The sequence below is a fragment of the Sparus aurata genome, chromosome 10 (assembly GCF_900880675.1).
Source record: "Sparus aurata chromosome 10, fSpaAur1.1, whole genome shotgun sequence".
Lineage (NCBI taxonomy): Eukaryota > Metazoa > Chordata > Actinopteri > Spariformes > Sparidae > Sparus > Sparus aurata.
The window spans coordinates 17,458,083-17,476,704 of record NC_044196.1 but is presented as its reverse complement, the minus strand read 5'-3'; the positions used below and the strand labels follow the sequence as shown (position 1 = coordinate 17,476,704).

Here is an 18,622-nt window from a genome sequence, read left to right as displayed (position 1 = left end):
TGTGACAGCTGGAGTGACGTTTTAGCTTCCACAATAACATTTTATGTTGGAATATTGAATTTATAACCCATGTTGCAGCGGCCTGGCGTGAAAACAACCCGCAGACTAAATCAAAGTTTTATTGCTGCATTTTCTAAACTAAATCACTCGAGGGTTTCTCCCATTACAGGCTATACAAGTGTGTGATTTGTTGTTGGGATTATTGCCAAGGATACACGTGGAAAGCAGTATTATTTCCCCAGGCTCTTTTCTTTTCTTTTTTTTTAAATTAAAGTACAAATGTGGGCCTGTCTGCTGGGCTTTTTTTTTGTTGGGAGTCTTAAGTAGGCGGGTTTTTACTCCACCTGCCAAGAAAACGGCTGGGACAAATTCCGCTGTGCTGGCCTGGAGAAACACTCAGAACTAAATAAAAAAGAAAGAAAGAAAAAGGAGCTCCAGCGGGTTTCCTCTTCTCTCTGTGAATAGCGCTGGTGTTGGACCGTGTCAGTGATTGACGTGAGAAACTGGAGGAGGACTCGTTCTGGTCTTGGGAGACGCAGCTCAGCCTGCACGGTTGTATTCATGCGGTTTGAAACTTCATACCGGGCAGAGGAAAAGGATTAATTTAGATTTTTATCGGTGGCTGACAGACTAAAACAGTTTTTTAAAGCTTTTCTTAGAGTTTAAAGGGCTTTTAAATTGCATCTTCGGGAACTGGAAATTTGAGGTGAACGCAGCGTTGTTGACCGCACTCCCGGCGAAAACATGACATACAAATGATGTTTAACATTTCTATAGATGGAGGTTCATTCTCTAAAAACTTGGAGGACTTCGACTCTATTCGCAGTGTTCTCCTTTACAGGTCAGTAAAGCATCTAAACTGTTATCTACATAAAGCTTGTGTATGTCTTATACAACCTGAAGTTGTAGGTGTTGTTGGACGGAGGCACTTTGTCAGAGGGTCTCTGAATACCGGAGGGGATTTAAAAACCTCGTGCAAGTCTGCAAGGAGGTGGAAATGAGACGGCGACAAAATAAAAGCACTAATTTGCACGCGTAAAGTACAAATTCACCAAACCAACCTATTGTCGCCAGTGCTTCCTCAATTCTCGCATTTCTCTGCGGTAATTTAATTGTCATGGCAGTCAGAAGTTGTTTTAGAGCGATATATCGCGGTTCTCCTCCTCGTGATATGTTATTTTGATGTATACATGGTTGCATTTACGGCGTTGCATTCAATATAAGTGACGTTTATAAGCTATGTCTTTATTATACACCTATTAAAATCAGACACTTCCCTGTAAATATAATATGAGCGGGGATGCGGTGTTGTCTGTGTCGTTCCTGCATTATTTAATGGGATGAGAGCCTCGTGCTGCCAGGTAGACTGGCACACGGTCGCACATTCCTACCTGGCTCCTGCCACAAAGCAAAGAACACTCCGCTCGGAAAAGCTTGTGCGTTGTCAGGGGCAACTGCGCCTTCCACCAATCAGGGCGAGCACACCCGCGTCACGTGACCGCACCGACGCGCTCGTCAACGCTTACAACATGGCGATAGAACTTCACCGCTCGTTTAAGTAAAAGTTTTGCCTTTTATCGTGATAGCGGCGGAGGTTAACAACGTCGTCTGAGAAAAATGGCATTTTTAGCAAATCCCCGTCAGTTTAGCGAGAAAACTCTTTGCGGCGGTCACACGGAAGAAGATGGTGCGGAGCACGATAGTGACTGTGAATCTGCATCGAGTTACTACAGCTCCGACTACTCTGAGTAAGAAACAAACACTTAAGTTAACAATGCAGATAACAATATGAGACTAGGAGCAGTTTAACAGTGAATGAGATGAGAGCAGTTTGACGAGCTAGTTCACAAAAAGTTGTCTCTGTTTGTGAGGAGGAGATACAGTAACCTGACACTTTACAGTCATTTTTACGGCTTGCATCGCAGATGTAAACAGGGGCTGTAATGTGTGGCTTCTCTCGTCAATTTATTTACATGTGTAAACTAGAATTAGTTGTTTTGTGAGCATCAGTCTTAGCACAAGCTTTTGCCAAAGAGGGAGCGTCTCTCCTTCCGCAGTTTCCGTCTCTCCTCCCTTGTGCTTTTCATAGCTTGAGGGAGTGTGTTCAGTTTGGGAGGTAAACCTTCATAAATAATTGTATGCCTCTAGCCGTCCTCTGTAAATTTATGGATATCGTGTTAAAGCTGCTGGCCACAGTTTGCTTCAAAGCAGGTTTAAAAGGAGAGAAACCAAAAGAAAAAATATCCAGCTTCACTCCCACCCATTCGGTCAGGCACGTGGCTACGCTTTGTAAATGTAGTAGTTTGTGTGATTGTTCATTGCAATATGCACATGGGCAATGGCTGATAAAAGTACTTATAGAAATAGTATTTTTGAATCAGTAATGGGGAGACAAGTTGACTGCAACAATTGCCCAAATACTGAAAAGTAGACAGTAATAATTGATAATGTTGATATTATAGCATGCAAGTTAGGGCATTTACTATACATTTAACCTACATTAAACTGCCACATTAATAAAAAAAATGTGCCACATAACCAGAGAAGACAAAATCTAAATTCTATCAAAGTATCATGATCAACAAAATCTCAAATAATAAGTAGTCCGATTTCATCATATCGATTGAATTCAATGCATCCACGGTCTCTACTACTATCCCCTCTCTTCCCAGTTTCATGCTACTCTGCCTTTGATATTATATCTTTCAATGCTCTGTTTGTTTCCTCTCAGTGACTTGGAACCAGAATGGCTGGATGAAATCCAGAAGAATGGCGAGCTTTTCTACCTGGAGCTGAGTGAGGGCGAAGAGGAGGCTGCGTTGGCCCAAGCCGCCGCCAATCAAGGTGTATCCACTAATCATGTCCGCTTTAGTGAAAAGGAGGCGGAGATTATCACGGAGCAAAACAAGAAGCAGAGATGCGGATCACGGGCAAAAGGTGAGCCCACGCTGAAAAGGCTAGCCAGGATCCTGAGGAGAAAGCGTCGGCCGTCTCAGCGCAGAGGAGGAGGGAAGGATGGGGGTAAAGACAACTTATCGTCACCTCCGGCATCCATTCTGAAGAACCAGCCGGGTCAAAGGCAGGGTGTGACGGTTCAGCCACAGCAGCTGAAGGAAGTGTGTGTCTACCTCAACCCTAAACGTCTTGCAGGTCCGTCATCACCTCTCTCTGACAGCGGAGGCCTGCTGGAGGCACTGCTGGGGGTGGTGCATCGCTCCTCTCAGAACAGAGTACAGGGAGACCCTGCAGTGGTCAGACAGGAGGAAAGACTGACTGTTCACGGATTAATGCCCAACAGCCCCGCAGTCAAATGTGGTCAAATCCTAATTGGTAAGACCATATTTCATCCAGTTAGCTGCTTTTAACAATTACACACAACTACAGAATATATTATTTTGTTTTTATTGTAAGTGCCATCTTAAGTATGGTTGCAGTATGTTCTTTACAGTTTCTAAAAGGCGTATGAAGTTTTTTTTACTGATACCACACTACACAAGTTAAACTCAACGTACGTGGCTGTGTCTTACAAGGCCATGTACAAATTTATTTAAAAGCCTAGTCCCTCATTAAGGTCTAAAAGGAAAAACATGTCTTCAGCCTTCTTAACAGGGTATAATCAGGATCATGTTCAAGAGAGGTCAAGAGCTATCCTAACCTTTTAAAGAATTCCTGGCTATGCGATGGCATGCACACACACCTCAGAGGAGGAGGGATGTATTTGAGAAGCGTGAGCTTTAAAGCAACATTTGATTTGGTTAAAATAAAGTCGGTTTTATGACTGACCTTTTGCAGAAGGAACTCTTCATCCTCAAAAAGAGCCAGTTGCGCTCACAACCGGGGAAAATGCAGCTATGCAGCAGCTATGATTTCAATAACAGTCATCTGTAGAGTCATGAACTAGCACTGACTCATTCATTTCCACACCACACAAAAGCACTGCCAAAGCACAGGCTATGATTAATTACATAATCTTAGTCACAGATTTCTTCAGTAAAAGAGCCCAAAACCTTAATAATGAGTGCAATTTACAAGTCAGAAAGTGGTCAACATGCAACTCAAGTGCATGAACTATGATTTGAGAAATATACTGCAAGAACTAGCCGAGGTTTAGGAGTGAGGCTGTTTAATTCTTTTGATTAATTCTGCCTTATGTTGCTTGATATAGCCCGGCTCTTTTACTTTGTTGAATCCATAGTAACAACTACAAAGTAATACAAATCATTATCATAGTTTAACTTTTCAGCTCTGTGTTGTAAAACCACAAAGTTCTTGTTAAAAAATGTTTGTAGGATGTTTGATAGCTACTTCTCTTTGCCAACCCCGAGCAGCAAGTATTTTCAGTCCTAGTGAAACGTTCAGCACAGTTCTGTAGAGTGACTGAACTCCTAATGCAGGTCTGGCCCTTTTTGTAATCTGTCTGTTTGAACACTCAGCCTTTCTGAAGCGATTTTCTTCTATCAGGGCTAATGATCGGACAGTTTTTACCAGCAGACAGAGGAACGCCAGTTGTGCTCTACCACAAACGACTACCCACATGAGTTACTGTTTAGAGAGGCTTTTATGCAGCACAGCTACATGCTTAAACAATTAGAGCAGTTAAATACCTGAAATAGCTCTGTTACCAAGATGCTGTTGAGTCCGCCTGCACACACAGCAGGTGAAGCTCTTTATTGGCCCTCCACATCACAATTGATGCAATCCATCAAATTCTTTTAGGTAGTGATCTTACAGATGATATAAGCCAAGGCTCTGAAGTTCTCAATAAATACTGCTTGATGGTGGATCTGTAAGTATCGGTTGGATATGTTGTCTCTCTAAATAATATGCAGGCCAAGTTTGAGATGCTCCCTGCTGTTTTCACTGGGAACGGGACCAGATTGCACCAAAAAATGAATGCACGCTGCCATTTTAAGACTGTTATTGTGTCAGTTGCCTTGACTTTTAGTATAATATCATTCCCTTTCTTGTGAACAGTTTACTTAAAGAGGTATCTGCTTTGTGCTTTATAAGTAGCACTTCCTCCCTTGGTTTTTGACTCTAATATATTTCTTAGTCTAGATGTGGGGGTGTAAGCTGGTTAAACATACACTGGTATCATTATTAATTACCATTACCTAGCTATTTCATGTTCCTTTTCTTCATGCTTTTTTCAGGAGATGTGCTTGTAGCAGTGGACGATGTGGATGTGACGTCTGAAAACATTGAGAGGGTTCTGTCATGCATCCCAGGACCGACACAGGTCAGTGTGCGCAATCGCAATCACAGCTTGTGTGCACAGTCGGCTGTCATGATCTTTGCTGCCACACATGAAAACACCATTTTTTCCACATTAGATTAGACTTGCAAATTACTGCAGTAGCATATAGGTCTTGTCACAAACGGCAACCTCGAACAGTAAACACAGACGTTAAATTACTTTGAAATGCATTGGTTCTTCTAAGCTGCTAAAATGTGAATAGAAAGCAGAAGTCGGCGACGTTTACCATTAGAAAACCCTCAATTACTGCGAAATTATCCTTTGATCGGTAGCTAAAAAATCCGTAGTCTGTGCCTCGGTCGTGCATTTTCACCAAAAAGCAGACCATCAAAAAGTAGGAATTTGCAAATGACAGAGTGTGTACGGATTGATGGCGAACATGACGGATAGACGGGACTGCGGTGCAACTCTTTTTTCGGTGCCACAGGAAGCTGTTGTGGGATTGAAAGCTCAGCTGATTAGAAGATGTAGTCGGAAACTAAATTACACTGTAGGGAAAAAGCGAGGGAGATTTTTTGGAAAAATACAAGGTTCCCCAGGCACCACGATGACTCTAAAAAAAAAACTTGAAATAGAGTTGTATTGCTGACAGAATGATTGTTTTGTGTGAGTGTGTGTAAGTGTGTTTCTGAGGATGGTTTTTCTGTGTGCCAGCACTCCCAGATGGAACGTAGACAGTACTTATTATATTCGGAGGGACAAATATTGGTATTAAAGTCAGTCCACCATGCCCTTTGCTAACCCCTTCAGTTACTACTTTGTGTGTGTGTGTGTGTGTGTGTGTGTGTGTGTGTGTGTGTGTGTGTGTGTGTCCATCTATGAGCTTGTGCTAAATGACTGACATCAACAGACTGGAATTCCACTGAGAGCACACTCCAGTCTGACCACATCCTTATTATTTATGATGAGAGAAAGTGCTGCAGTTAGCCCACTCAGCTTCTTTACTCTATGATTTTGTCAATTTTAGGTCCTATTTGAAAGTTTTCTACCATTTTTCATTTCTGAAAGCCTTCTTCTCAATGTAATCGAAGCGTCCTTAGTGAATTTAGAAGCATTGAAGATACTTTTAAATCCAGGACGGAGTGAGCCGGTCAGATTCACCAGTTGAAAGGGACATCACTTGGTGCTCCACCGCTACTTGGCTCTTTTTTAATAATACCCCTAAAATTGGCTAAAATGGCTGGCAGCCCAGATGCAGGCGCCTGCTGGAAAGGCGGGTGGCCTGTGGTTTGTGCTGACAGACCATGGAGACTTCTGGGAGTGATCGTTGGATTAGAAAAATACAGTTTCAACATTTTTGACCCTGGAATATGATCTTTTTTTTTTGGAAAAAGTATTCGGTAGGCACCATATGATCTAGGATTGAGAAACTACAGACCTCCCATCTTTTTTTTTAAATGACCACAATACCTCATTTATTTTTTTGAGCATAGTAAATGGCTTTCTTAGGTTTGTTTCAGTCACAAACAATGCCTGGGTTTGGAACGTGGACTCCCCATTCTTAAGCTATGTGTCTAAAACAATGTAAGTGGTCATGGAGTTTTCATTAAATTACATATTCATCATTGTGTGTTACAGTCAAACACCAAAATGTAGTTGGGGTGTGTCCAGTCAAGATGTAGTGGTTCAAGCTTATAAGTGGATCTGCATGCTCCTGGTGGTTTGAGGTCAAATCCCAGCAAGAACCTCACAGTTCTGCTTGCCTTCCCTCATTTTCACTGAATCCCTCAGTAATAGAAAACTCCTCAAACATACTCTGCTTTATTAGGGCTGTAAAAAAATTTTTTTAAATTGCTGATTAATTTGTTTACTACTTTCTAGATTAATCAATTAGCTGTTTTGTCAGAAAATTGTGAAAGATATTGGATCAGTGTTTCCCAAATCCCAAAAATGACATCTTTAGATGAGTTGTTTGTCTGCAACACATTCAGTTTATATTCAGTTTTACTCTCAAAGAGTATTAAAAAAAAAAACAGAAATTACAAACTTTTCAGAACCTGGACTGAGAGAGTTTTTACTTTTCTTTATTAAAAAATGACTCCAAATGATTAATTATTTAGATAGTTGGCAATAAATTTAATAGTTGACAATTCATTGATTAATTGTTCCAGTTGAAGTCTTAATAAGAAACCTGTTTTTACTCATTCAGAACTCCTGATCAGCAATTTCAACCAGAAATCTTCAGTGCATTCTTATGACTTTTCTGAATCCAGCTGCTCTTTCTCACATGTGGACTCTGGTTCTGATTTTCTTGAATTAACATCAGTTTAGCTCCGTAGATGGCCTTTCTTGCGCTGACAGGTTTCAGCCCAGAGTCAACACAATGTGTGGACAGGTATGCCACACATAGCGAGTCTAAATGTGCACCGTATGTACTTCGTTAGTCTGAATATTTTAATGTTTTGTTGTCAGCGAACTTTCCTACTTTGATTGTGTTTCCATTGATTATGTAGTTTAACCCCCTCCTACCGACATCAGCGTATACATATCATTTAGGTAGGATTTCATAACTTTTTAACTGTATATCGTTGCTTCTTACTGTTTGTCTGCCCTAAGGCTGGCAGCTGTGTGGCTCCAACGAGGTCTGTAGTGGGTCTTTTTACATAAAATCTGTAATGATATATCCATGACACTCAAGAAAACCGAATTACTGAGGTAGTCCGACTATGATCGGACTTTTAAGATGCATGTATACACCTTAGTCTGACTAAAATCGGACCAGATCGAATTTCTCATAGTCGAATTAAAACACCTAGATTATTCGATTGATAGTCGCATTACTCCTGCATGTATACGTTCCATCAGTTCGGATCAGATTTTGCGTTCTGCGCAGGTGCGAGATTTCTTTCCTGGAGCCGTGAGCTGGAAGTAGAAGGACGGCGACGTCTTTCCTCCGAAATCACCTCAAGCAAGAGCGCCATTGTGCATCTAGTTTGTGTAATTATCATGTACACCATATACGAAATGTACAAAGATGTAGCTTCGTCTCGCTCTTCGTACGCCATCTTCCTCGAATGCCGATGCAGTTTGTTGTTGCTGATGACATTAAGAGGTCAGCTGGAGGTGGCTCTGTTACCACTAGTTGAAATGGGTACAGCGCCACCTATCGTACTGGGGTATGACATGCCTCGGCCAATAATCAGATTTTCTCACCGGCATGTATACTCAATAGCAGTTGTCTGATTGAGTAGCATAGTTGAACTATGGCTGTAATCCGACTTAGCTGTGCATGTAAACGCACTGAGTGTCTTTAGTGAATATTTTGTTGAGGATCTAACCGTGATTGCAGGGACGCTGGCAGTTATGCCGTCTCAACGAGGTCTTTGTGGTGATTGTAGCTCTAACGTAAACTAAATTATCAAGCCTAGAACTCTGTCAGCCTTTCGGGGGTCTTTGTACAGTAAATCTGCAATGATATATCCAATACACAGTGTCTTTAGTGAATATTTCGTCCACTTTTTAATGATGAAAATACCACAATCTGGACGCTTACAGGACATATTGACTGTCCACCACCAGTGAGAGGCTGATACAAATATACATGCATCTTTGCTTAAGGCAGCACATCATCAGAGGGCGACTAAAACTGAGAAATGTTTGCTGGGTTCTGAAGACAGTAGAATATCGTAGAGGAGAAAATGAGCTGGTCCCAGTACACAGGGCACGGAGCCTGTAGTGATGTTTCAATTTAGTAAGAGTGAAGCCAGTTGTCATGTTTCAAAGTTTGTAGGAGTCAAACCATCAATGTGTGTTCCAACTTTGCTTTGGTATTTTTTTCGGTTCCCCCTGATTGCCAAGACTTGGGAGAACAATTTTCAAATGCCAAAAGCCTTGTTCATCATAGTTCTTGTGCTGATTTGAACAGTTTTCAGTGAAATTCAATTTCTGCTTTGTTTTTTCCTTGTCTTTATGGTCAATTAATTATTTACACATTCATTTGACACCTCTGATGAGCATGCATATTTTGATAGCCCAGGTTGTCCTGAAAACAGTTATGTATGTAGCTTGACTGTGCATAACAGGGTTCATGTACACAGAACACTAACAGGGTTCTCCCCAGAAATTTTTAGTATAGCGGCGCACCGTCAGTTGGGGGGGTCGCTCGTCACTGTCATTCCGGGGGGGGACGCTCAATTGATCCTCGCCGTCAGCCGGGGGCTCGTCGCCGTCAACCGGGGGACGGACGGACGCTCGTCACCGTCAACCGCGGCAGCCCACAAACACCCGCTATAAAGCAGCTAACATTGTTGAGTATAGCGGCGCTGACCTAGCCGTATAGCGGCGCAGCGCCGTTGTTCCACCGTCTGGGGAGAACCCTGACTAATATACATATATCAGCAAATCTTAGAGGTATCTATGCAAGGCCTACACACATCCTCTTGTGTATATATAATCTGATGTGGATGTTGTGTACAAGAAGAATTTGATGTAGCTTTGACAGATTATTTTAACTGGGAGACTGGGACACCACAAAGTTGTAGTTTTGCATTCCTTTTGCGCATCTTGACTGCGTGTTTCCATGTGCGTGCTTGTTGAGTTTCCATGCAGCTCTGTTTCTGTGTTCACTGTGACTTTCTATGAATGGCAGTGTAAAATACTGTGGTATGGAAAGTAAAAATCACATGAAATAGAGAAGATAGGCTGTCTGTTGTCTCGCCACTGTTTCTTCGGGTTGCAGAGGTCTGGTTTTCATTTAGTCAAACACACACAAAAACACAAGCACACACACATAGTTCCCCGCTATTTGCTATGTTGCGGTTGGGTATGGATGTCAACGTCACTTTCTCTCAGTCTGTTCACTTTTTAGCCACTCATCTGAATGTGTAGCGACTTAAGTTTTTTTCTCCCCTTTGGAAGCCCAGCACATGTGCACACCTCTATTTTCCTAAAACAGACATATGACCACCGTTAAGATTTCTTGCCAAGTATAATCATGTGGAGCCATAGTGACTTATTTTTAGAAATGAATGAAAACTTAGTGGGACTGGCTGATGCAATGATATTGTAACAGAACAATTTTTTGAAACTTCTTTCCCTTTCACCATTTTCTGCCAAATTTTTTAACATTCTCTTTCTCAGAGCTTGTACAATTCTGAATTTCTCTCCTCCAGGTGAGACTCACCTTGGAGACGGTGGCTCTGGTGGACGACAGCACTGCAAACGACACTTTGTCGGTACGCAAGATGAAGACTTCTCCACCAGTCAGCCAGCTAGTGCGTTTGCTGTGGGGGGAGGACACAGCCGAACTTCAGATGTCCATAGGACACATCCCGCATATTGTCATGTACCTCTCACTTAAACTGGACTCGGCATCACCACAGGAGGAGGTCAGTTTGTACAATGTGCTATTTTAAAATGCAGTAGATACAGGCTGTCCTCTCACAGTAAATGGGATATGTGATTGGGTAGGATGGTGGTCGCTCCAGACCCATTTCTGTGGCACAATCTGTTGTTGAAGTTACTGCCTCACTGCCCAATGTGATGGCTTGCATCTGAGGATCGATTCCACACCCCCTGAATGGCTGGTCGGGCTAGTCTCTGTGGCGCAATTGGTTAGCGCGTTCGGCTGTTAACCGAAAGGTTGGTGGTTCAAGCCCACCCAGGGACGAGTGTTTTTGTGCTCAAGTCACCTTATAATATTATGTAAATGAATAACTTGGGTTTTGTGATAAAGAATTAGATATACTTACAACATGAAGAAAAGGATTACTGTTACAGCAGTGTTGCATGTTGCAGAGGGAAGAGCACATACAGTAGCGACATGTCCTTGAAAATATACATTTTTTAATTAAAATTCAGTGGAAGAAAACTTTGGAAAACACACAAAAAGAGCTTCATAAGCCAGTTTCTATTTTTCTGAAATGACAGGAAAATAGACTGATAACTTATTTTAGAGAGCTGTGAGCATTATTATTAATCCAATTTCAGGACAAAAAAACAGAACAAAAAGGTACAAATGTTAAGACAAAACGTCACGTAATACATGTATCCAAAAAGAGATTCATAATTTGAATTTATTGAATAGACTAAACATACAAAACTCCACAGCCAAAAACTTTTCTTCCATAGTCCACTAATTGGAGAGAGATGATAGATAATAAGGGCCTAAAGCTGTGTTATATTATTAATCAGTCATTATCTCTGTCTAACCAGTTGAAAATCTGCAAAAGGTGGAGTATGGACTTCGAAAGAAATGCATAAATAACCACTTTAAATCTCTGCATACAACTACACAGCAGTTTGTTTGAATGTATCTCCTACAAAGGACTACCCAATTAAATTGCAATTGTTAAGTTTCTGCCTTACCACCCAATGTGGTAGCTTGTGCCTGAAGATCGATGGCACACCCCCTGAGAGGTTGATCAGGCCCGTCTCTGTGGCGCAATCGGTTAGCGCGTTCGGCTGTTAACCGAAAGGTTGGTGGTTCAAGCCCACCCAGGGACGATGTTTTTGCCTGTAAGTGACCAGATACCATCACGTACATGAGCGACCTTACAGTGGGAAGTGATGCTGAAGTGGCAGGTCCCATTATAAGTACAACGGTACAGTGTTTCCTGTCAAAAAGTCACATAAATCTGACCACACAGTCACAGAGCCAGAGGCACCACACCAATAGGTCCTGGGCAGAGCAGAAAACACAAGTTTAATGTGCCACCATCAAAGTTTTATTACCCAGGCCAACTTTTAAATACATAGCAAATCCAGGTTGGTGTAATATTCCTCCTTTTCAAAAAGCCGCCACTTGGCCGCCACTGGGGTAGGTGTAAACATGTGACGTGCCGTGAAGCACGAAGTTGGGCAGTGAACAGTGACAACGAATTTGTCCTCAAAATAAGAGCTTTACTTTGCGCCCCATTGGAGTTTAGAACTGGGTTCTTAGCGGGTGGCTTTTAATTTGAAAGTAGCGACCGTTTGTAGCTGGCCACTACAACAACAAGCGGACAACGAAGACAGCTACAGAGACCGAGGAGACGCTAGCATCTCCTCGATCTCAGCAGCTGTCCAGTTGCGCATCTTGATGTCTGCTGATGACGTGATGAACTGACTGATGTGATCAGCTGTTTCCTGGTTTTAAAACTCTCTGGCTATAACAGATAGCAGTCAAGGCGGAAATAAGTGTACCCTCTGCGGCGGCAAATTGGCGGACCAAAACAGACCCCCAATGTACCGCCCTCTGTCTGAATCCGCAGACCTAGCCGCAAAAAGAACAGCCAAATTGGCGGCTTGCTGCCCAGTATAGGAATGGTTTCTGGCTCAATCTGTTGGTCAAGTTTCTGCCTTACTGCCCAATGTGGTGACTTGCGCCTCAATATCGATTCAACACCCCCTGAGTAACATGTTGGGCCAGTCTCTGTGGCGCAGTCGGTTAACGCGTTCGGCTGTTAACCGAAAGTTTGGGGCTCAAGCCCACCCAGGGACGCCTGTTTTGCCTGCAAGTGACTAGATAGCATCATGTACATAAACAAGTTTACCATGGAAAGTGTTGCTGACTTGACAGGTCACTTTATTAGTACGACGGTGCATTGTATCCTGTCCAAAAATCTGATAAATCTGACCTCACATACAGAACTGGACACACCACACCAATAGGTCCTGGGCAAAGCAGGCCCGTCTCTGCGAATCTGATATGCTGCCATCAAAGTTTTTGTTTTATTACTCAGGCCAACTTTTAAGTATGCGCACGCCCCCTTGGTAGTGGTTTCAGGCCCATCTATGTGGTGCAATCTGTTGTTCAATTTTCTGCCTAAAGGCCCCCACACACCACCCAGACTCAAACCAACGGCCAACTGCCTTTAGCCGACCACTCCGTTGCCTCCGTCTGCCTCCGTTTTCGGCAGAAAAGTTGCATTGAAACAGACCGCTCAGCAACTGCAAACTACACAGCAGTGTGTACGTTCTGTGCTTGTGCGAGATGCAATAAGCCTCCTCAACATCGGGTGGCACTAGTCTCGTGCCAGTACTCCAAAACATGAAAACAGGAAATGATGGAACAGAGTGCAGAATATAGATTATCAGAGAAAAACAAAGCACACACAGTATTGGCTCATTTGACTTCGTATTCGTTTGACCTGAGAAGACGTTTGTGGAATATAATACTTGGCATTACTTGAAAGATCATTATGGCTGACCTGATGGTCACATTGTCTGCTCTCGGGCTCATTATTATATGAAGATGTCGCATATAGGGAAAAAGTAGTTTGTTCCGCCCCTCCCACACCGCGCCGATTAGCTAGCACACCGCCAATCAGAATGGTCATTGAACAGACAACTAATTACAGTATCCAATGGCATCCAATCCTCCGACAGCCAACCTTCTCAGACTTCGCATGTTGAATCGTAGCAGGTGTCGTCCGCGTGGCTCCAAAAGCTTCCAACGCAGCTGAACACACCGAACAGATTTGTTCCCGAACTCGTCCGAATCTCCCAAAACACCTCAGACAGCCAAGGGTTGGGCAAGTTCCTGCCTTTACTGCCCAATGTTGGGGCTTGTGCCTGAAGGTCGATTGGCAACCCCCAAAGTGACTCAGCAGGGCAGTCTCTGTGGCGCAATCGGTTAGCGCGTTCGGCTGTTAACCGAAAGGTTGGTGGTTCAAGCCCACCCAGGGACGATAGTTTTGCCTCGAAGTGACCACATAGCATCTGGTACATAAGCAACTTTACTGTGGAAAGTGTTGCTGTATTGACAGCTCACATTATTAGTTTGACGGTACAGTGTTTCCTGTCCAGAAATCAGATAAATCTGACCACACAGCGACATACAGAGCTGGAGGCACCACACCAATAGTTCCTTGGCAAAGCACAAAACAAATTTAATTTGCCACCATCAAAGTTTTTGTTTTATTACCTAGGGCAACTTTTAAGTACATAGCAAATCCAGCTTGGTGGATCTTGGATATGACGCGCACGCCCCCTGGTGGTGGTTCCAGGCCCGTCTCTGTGGCGCACTCTGTTGTTCAAGTTTCTGCCTCACTGCCCAGTGTGTTGGCCTGCTCGTAAATATCGATTCGGCACCCCCTGAATGACACATCAGGCCTGTCTCTGTGGTGCAATCGGTTAGCGCGTTTGGCTGTTAACTGAAAGGTTGGTGGTTCAAGCCCACCCAGGGACGATAGTTTTGCCTGTAAGTGACCAGATAGCATCATGTACATAAGCAACTTTACCGTGGAAAGTGGTGCTGAATTGACAGCTCACATTATTAGTATGACACTACAGTGTTTCCTGTCCATAAATCTGATAAATCTGACCACACATTTACATACAGACCCGGAAATACCACACCAATAGGTCCTGGGCAAAGCAGGCCCGTTTCTGCAAATTTAATATGCCGCCATCAAAGTTTCTGTTTTATTAGCCAGGCCAACTTTTAAGTACATAGCAAATCCAGGTTGGTGGGCCTTGGATATGATGCGCACGCCCCCTGGTGGTGGTTCCAGGCCCGTCTCTGTGGCTCAATCTGTTGTTCAGGTTTCTGCCTTACTGGTCATTGTTGGGGCTTGCGCTTGAAGATCGATTCGGCACCCCCTGAGTGACACGTCAGGCTTGTCTCTGTGGCGCAATCGGTTAGCGCGTTCGGCTGTTAACCGAAAGGTTGGTGGTTCAAGCCCACCCAGGGACGATAGTTTTGCCTCGAAGTGACCAGATAGCATCATGTACATAAGCAACTTTACCGTGGAAAGTGGTGCTGAATTGACAGCTCACATTATTAGTATGACACTACAGTGTTTCCTGTCCATAAATCTGATAAATCTGACCACACAGTTACATACAGACCCGGAAATACCACACCAATAGGTCCTGGGCAAAGCAGGCCCGTTTCTGCAAATTTAATATGCCGCCATCAAAGTTTCTGTTTTATTACCCAGGCCAACTTTTAAGTACATAGCAAATCCAGGTTGGTGGGCCTTGGATATGATGCGCACGCCCCCTGGTGGTGGTTCCAGGCCCGTCTCTGTGGCTCAATCTGTTGTTCAAGTTTCTGCCTTACTGGCCAATGTCGGGGCTTGCGCTTGAAGATCGACTCACCACCCCCTGAGTGCTATGTCAGGCCAGTCTCTGTGGCGCAATCGGTTAGCGCGTTCGGCTGTTAACCGAAAGGTTGGTGGTTCAAGCCCACCCAGGGACGATAGTTTTGCCTGTAAGTGACCAGATAGCATCATGTACATAAGCAACTTTACCGTGGAAAGTGGTGCTGAATTGACAGCTCTCATTATTAGTACGACACTACAGTGTTTCCTGTCCAAAAATCTGATAAATCTGACCACACAGTTACATACAGACCCGGAAATACCACACCAATAGGTTCTGTGCAAAGCAGGCCCGTCTCTGCAAATTTAATATGCCGCCATCAAAGTTTCTGTTTTATTAGCCAGGCCAACTTTTAAGTACATAGCAAATCCAGGTTGGTGGGCCTTGGATATGATGCGCACGCCCCCTGGTGGTGGTTCCAGGCCCGTCTCTGTGGCTCAATCTGTTGTTCAGGTTTCTGCCTTACTGGCCAATGTCGGGGCTTGCGCTTGAAGATCGACTCACCACCCCCTGAGTGCTATGTCAGGCCAGTCTCTGTGGCGCAATCGGTTAGCGCGTTCGGCTGTTAACCGAAAGGTTGGTGGTTCAAGCCCACCCAGGGACGATAGTTTTGCTTGTAAATGACCAGATAGCATCATGTACATAAGCAACTTTACCATGGGAAGTGTTGCTGAATTGACATCTCACATTATTAGTTTGACGGTACAGTGTTTCCTGTCCAGAAAGCAAATAAATATGACCACACAGTGACATACAGAGCCAGAGGCACCACACCAATAGTTCCTGAGCAAAGCACAAAACACAAATTTAATTTGCCACCATCAAAGTTTTTGTTTTATTAGCCAAGCCAAATTTTAAGTATGCAGCAAATCCAGGTTGGTTGGCCTTGGATATGATGCGCAAGCCCCCTGGTGGTGGAACTAGGCCCGTCTCTGTGGCGCAATCTGTTGTTCAAGTTTCTGCTTTACTGCCCAATGTTCGGGCTTGCGGTTGAAGATCGATTCAGCACCCCCTGAGGTGCACATTAGGCCAGTCTCTGTGGCGCAATTGGTTAGCGCGTTCGGCTGTTAACCGAAAGGTTGGTGGTTCAAGCCCACCCAGGGACGAATTTTGTGAATTTTGTGTGTCAGCAGCCAGGTAACATCATGTATATGTGTCACCTGGTTTCTGAGTTGCAAAATCAATTGGACATTCCATCGTTGACGTTGTCCTGGGCAAAGGTTGGTGCTTCCTGCCCACCCAGGGACGACAGTTTTGTGCATGATTTACCAGATAGAATCATGTACATAAGCAACCTAACTGTGGAAAGTGTTGCTGATTTGACACTGCACATTATTAGTACCAAACAGAGTCTTGGCTAAACCTTATCAGGACTTTCTGTTCGAGGTAAGGTAACCCAAGGCAAATACAGAAAACCCACATAGGGATCGGGTTTTTCTTATCAAATATTCAGAATCAGAATCAGTATTCCTTTATTTGTTGGTATTCTGCTGGTGCAAGGCAGGCTCCTCTGTGGGGAGGGGCTTTGAAGGCAGGGTAGAAGGGATCTGGGAGCCGTGCTCATTCAAATTTTCTGGCTAGGTCCACTTCTTTCTCAAGCCTCCAGACTGCAGTTTTAATGGCCTGCCCAATGTCATAGCAACTACACGTGGGTGGGGCTTGAACATAAAACCCTCTGGAATGTGCTGCAGGCAAGTCTCTGTGGCGCAATCGGTTAGCGCGTTCGGCTGTTAACCGAAAGGTTGGTGGTTCAAGCCCACCCAGGGACGATACTTTTGCCACTAAGTGACCAGATAACAATCTGTACATGCATAACCTTACTGTGCAAAGTGTTGCTGAATTGACAGGACACATTGTTGGTACCAAACAGAACATAAAGCCTGTTAGGTGCATGTTTCCATCTTCCGTCCTTTGACTCTTGACAAAACCTGATCATGACTTTCCGTTAAAGGCAATTTTACTTGTATAGAATATTTCATAAATCAGTGCTATTCAATGTGCTTTACAGGGTAATGAAAATTCAGTAAAGGTAGAAGTGGAATCAAGTGAAAAGACAAAGACTGAAATAATTAAAGAATTACTCAAATATTTCATGCACAAATAGAATGATTAAGGGTGCCGTTTCACTCAATGGGTAGAGGGTGCGTCCCATGTACAGAGGCTTTGTCCTCGCTGCAGCGGCCCTGGGTTCGAGTCCTAGCCTAGGGCCTTTTGCTGCTTGTCACTCCCCCTCTCTCTCAACCTGTTTCCTGTCATATAGTCAGCAGTTCTGTCAATAAAAGTCAAAAGGCCAAAAAAATAAACAAGTGAGAATGATTACCCTGTCTCAGCAGAATTATAAAGCTGGATGCAAATTATTGAATGCTTCTTAACAGATTACATATTTAATTATCAATATAGAGAAGACCAATTCATGGTGTCCGCATCTTTGTTGCAAAGATTTCAGTGGAAATCCTTATAACCACATGGACTGTTCACAATACAAGTTTAAAGTCTTGATCATACCCCAGTATGGAGATGTATCATGATAATTAAGTGTTAGGATTGACCTGAGCGGTGCAGGAATTCCCAAGCTCCAGATTGGAAAGGTTTCTCAGGATTTCTCTGATGTGAGTCAGACTCCTACAGAAAACTACTGCTCTGGACATCTTCCAACACCTGCGGGTGCTACTAACAGAAAACAGAAGGAAAGGGGAGAGAAAGGGGAGAAGTTAAGGCACAGCTCCTGTCAATAAATGAGCTGTCATTTTAAAGCTGTGAACTTTATTTCCTCTTGGGTGAATCCACAGATGCCTATTTTGGGGAAGTGCAACAGTGTATGATTGTAATCATTTTAATTGGGTAAATGCACAGAGCACTGTTTTCTACCCCATAAGGTAGGACACCATCAACTTGTAGTGAAGTGTTAATCCCAAAGTGTGTGTTTTGTTGCTCTGAGAAGCAAACTACTCATTTGCTGACCGTCATCTCCTACACTGTAATCCTATTTTCCCTGTGGGCGACTGTTGGCAGGTTGATGTTTTCTTTATGGTTGTACTTCATGGAAGCCAGAGTTTTACTTTTTTTTCTTGACCCGAACAGCACTGGAGATGGAGTGCACGGGTTGTCTACAGCCGCATCAGCCAGCAGCTGACACTCTAAGTGGCAGTGCCGCACAAGAGCCCCACTAAACTCCGACTTTGATTGTTTAGTCTTTTGATTGCAGGGTAGCAGGAGTTGGAGAGGTTCAGTAGTGGTATTTTTTGAGTTTTAGCAGTGTGATGTTTTTGTGATCTTAGCTCTTTTAGTTGCCTCCATGTACAAAGTGTTTTACTGTGTTGGTTGTTCTTTTTGTTTCTT

The 18,622-nt window shown here is 43.5% G+C and overlaps 1 protein-coding gene and 9 non-coding genes across 12 annotated transcripts in view; all 10 read left to right on the top strand.

The window, feature by feature from the left end:
- Nucleotides 1–18,622, top strand: part of intu (inturned planar cell polarity protein) — a 40,671-nt gene that overhangs the window by 8,407 nt on the left and 13,642 nt on the right. Inside the window, exons 2-5 of one of the 3 annotated variants that reach the window (XM_030430724.1) lie at nucleotides 778–841; nucleotides 2,732–3,330; nucleotides 5,154–5,239; nucleotides 10,369–10,584. In XM_030430724.1, the coding sequence (XP_030286584.1) occupies nucleotides 778–841; nucleotides 2,732–3,330; nucleotides 5,154–5,239; nucleotides 10,369–10,584 (965 nt within the window). Of the gene's footprint in view, nucleotides 1–365; nucleotides 842–1,491; nucleotides 1,749–2,731; nucleotides 3,331–5,153; nucleotides 5,240–10,368; nucleotides 10,585–18,622 lie in introns of those variants that run through there. The other 2 variants (XM_030430723.1, XM_030430722.1) reach the window with 2 other exon arrangements.
- Nucleotides 10,792–10,865, top strand: trnan-guu (transfer RNA asparagine (anticodon GUU)). The gene has a single exon. It is a non-coding gene; the product is annotated as a tRNA-Asn (tRNA).
- trnan-guu (transfer RNA asparagine (anticodon GUU)) lies at nucleotides 11,628–11,701 on the top strand. Its single transcript has one exon. It is a non-coding gene; the product is annotated as a tRNA-Asn (tRNA).
- trnan-guu (transfer RNA asparagine (anticodon GUU)) lies at nucleotides 13,793–13,866 on the top strand. The gene has a single exon. It is a non-coding gene; the product is annotated as a tRNA-Asn (tRNA).
- On the top strand, nucleotides 14,293–14,366 carry trnan-guu (transfer RNA asparagine (anticodon GUU)). Its single transcript has one exon. It is a non-coding gene; the product is annotated as a tRNA-Asn (tRNA).
- On the top strand, nucleotides 14,800–14,873 carry trnan-guu (transfer RNA asparagine (anticodon GUU)). Its single transcript has one exon. It is a non-coding gene; the product is annotated as a tRNA-Asn (tRNA).
- Nucleotides 15,307–15,380, top strand: trnan-guu (transfer RNA asparagine (anticodon GUU)). The gene has a single exon. It is a non-coding gene; the product is annotated as a tRNA-Asn (tRNA).
- Nucleotides 15,814–15,887, top strand: trnan-guu (transfer RNA asparagine (anticodon GUU)). The gene has a single exon. It is a non-coding gene; the product is annotated as a tRNA-Asn (tRNA).
- Nucleotides 16,316–16,389, top strand: trnan-guu (transfer RNA asparagine (anticodon GUU)). Its single transcript has one exon. It is a non-coding gene; the product is annotated as a tRNA-Asn (tRNA).
- Nucleotides 16,979–17,052, top strand: trnan-guu (transfer RNA asparagine (anticodon GUU)). Its single transcript has one exon. It is a non-coding gene; the product is annotated as a tRNA-Asn (tRNA).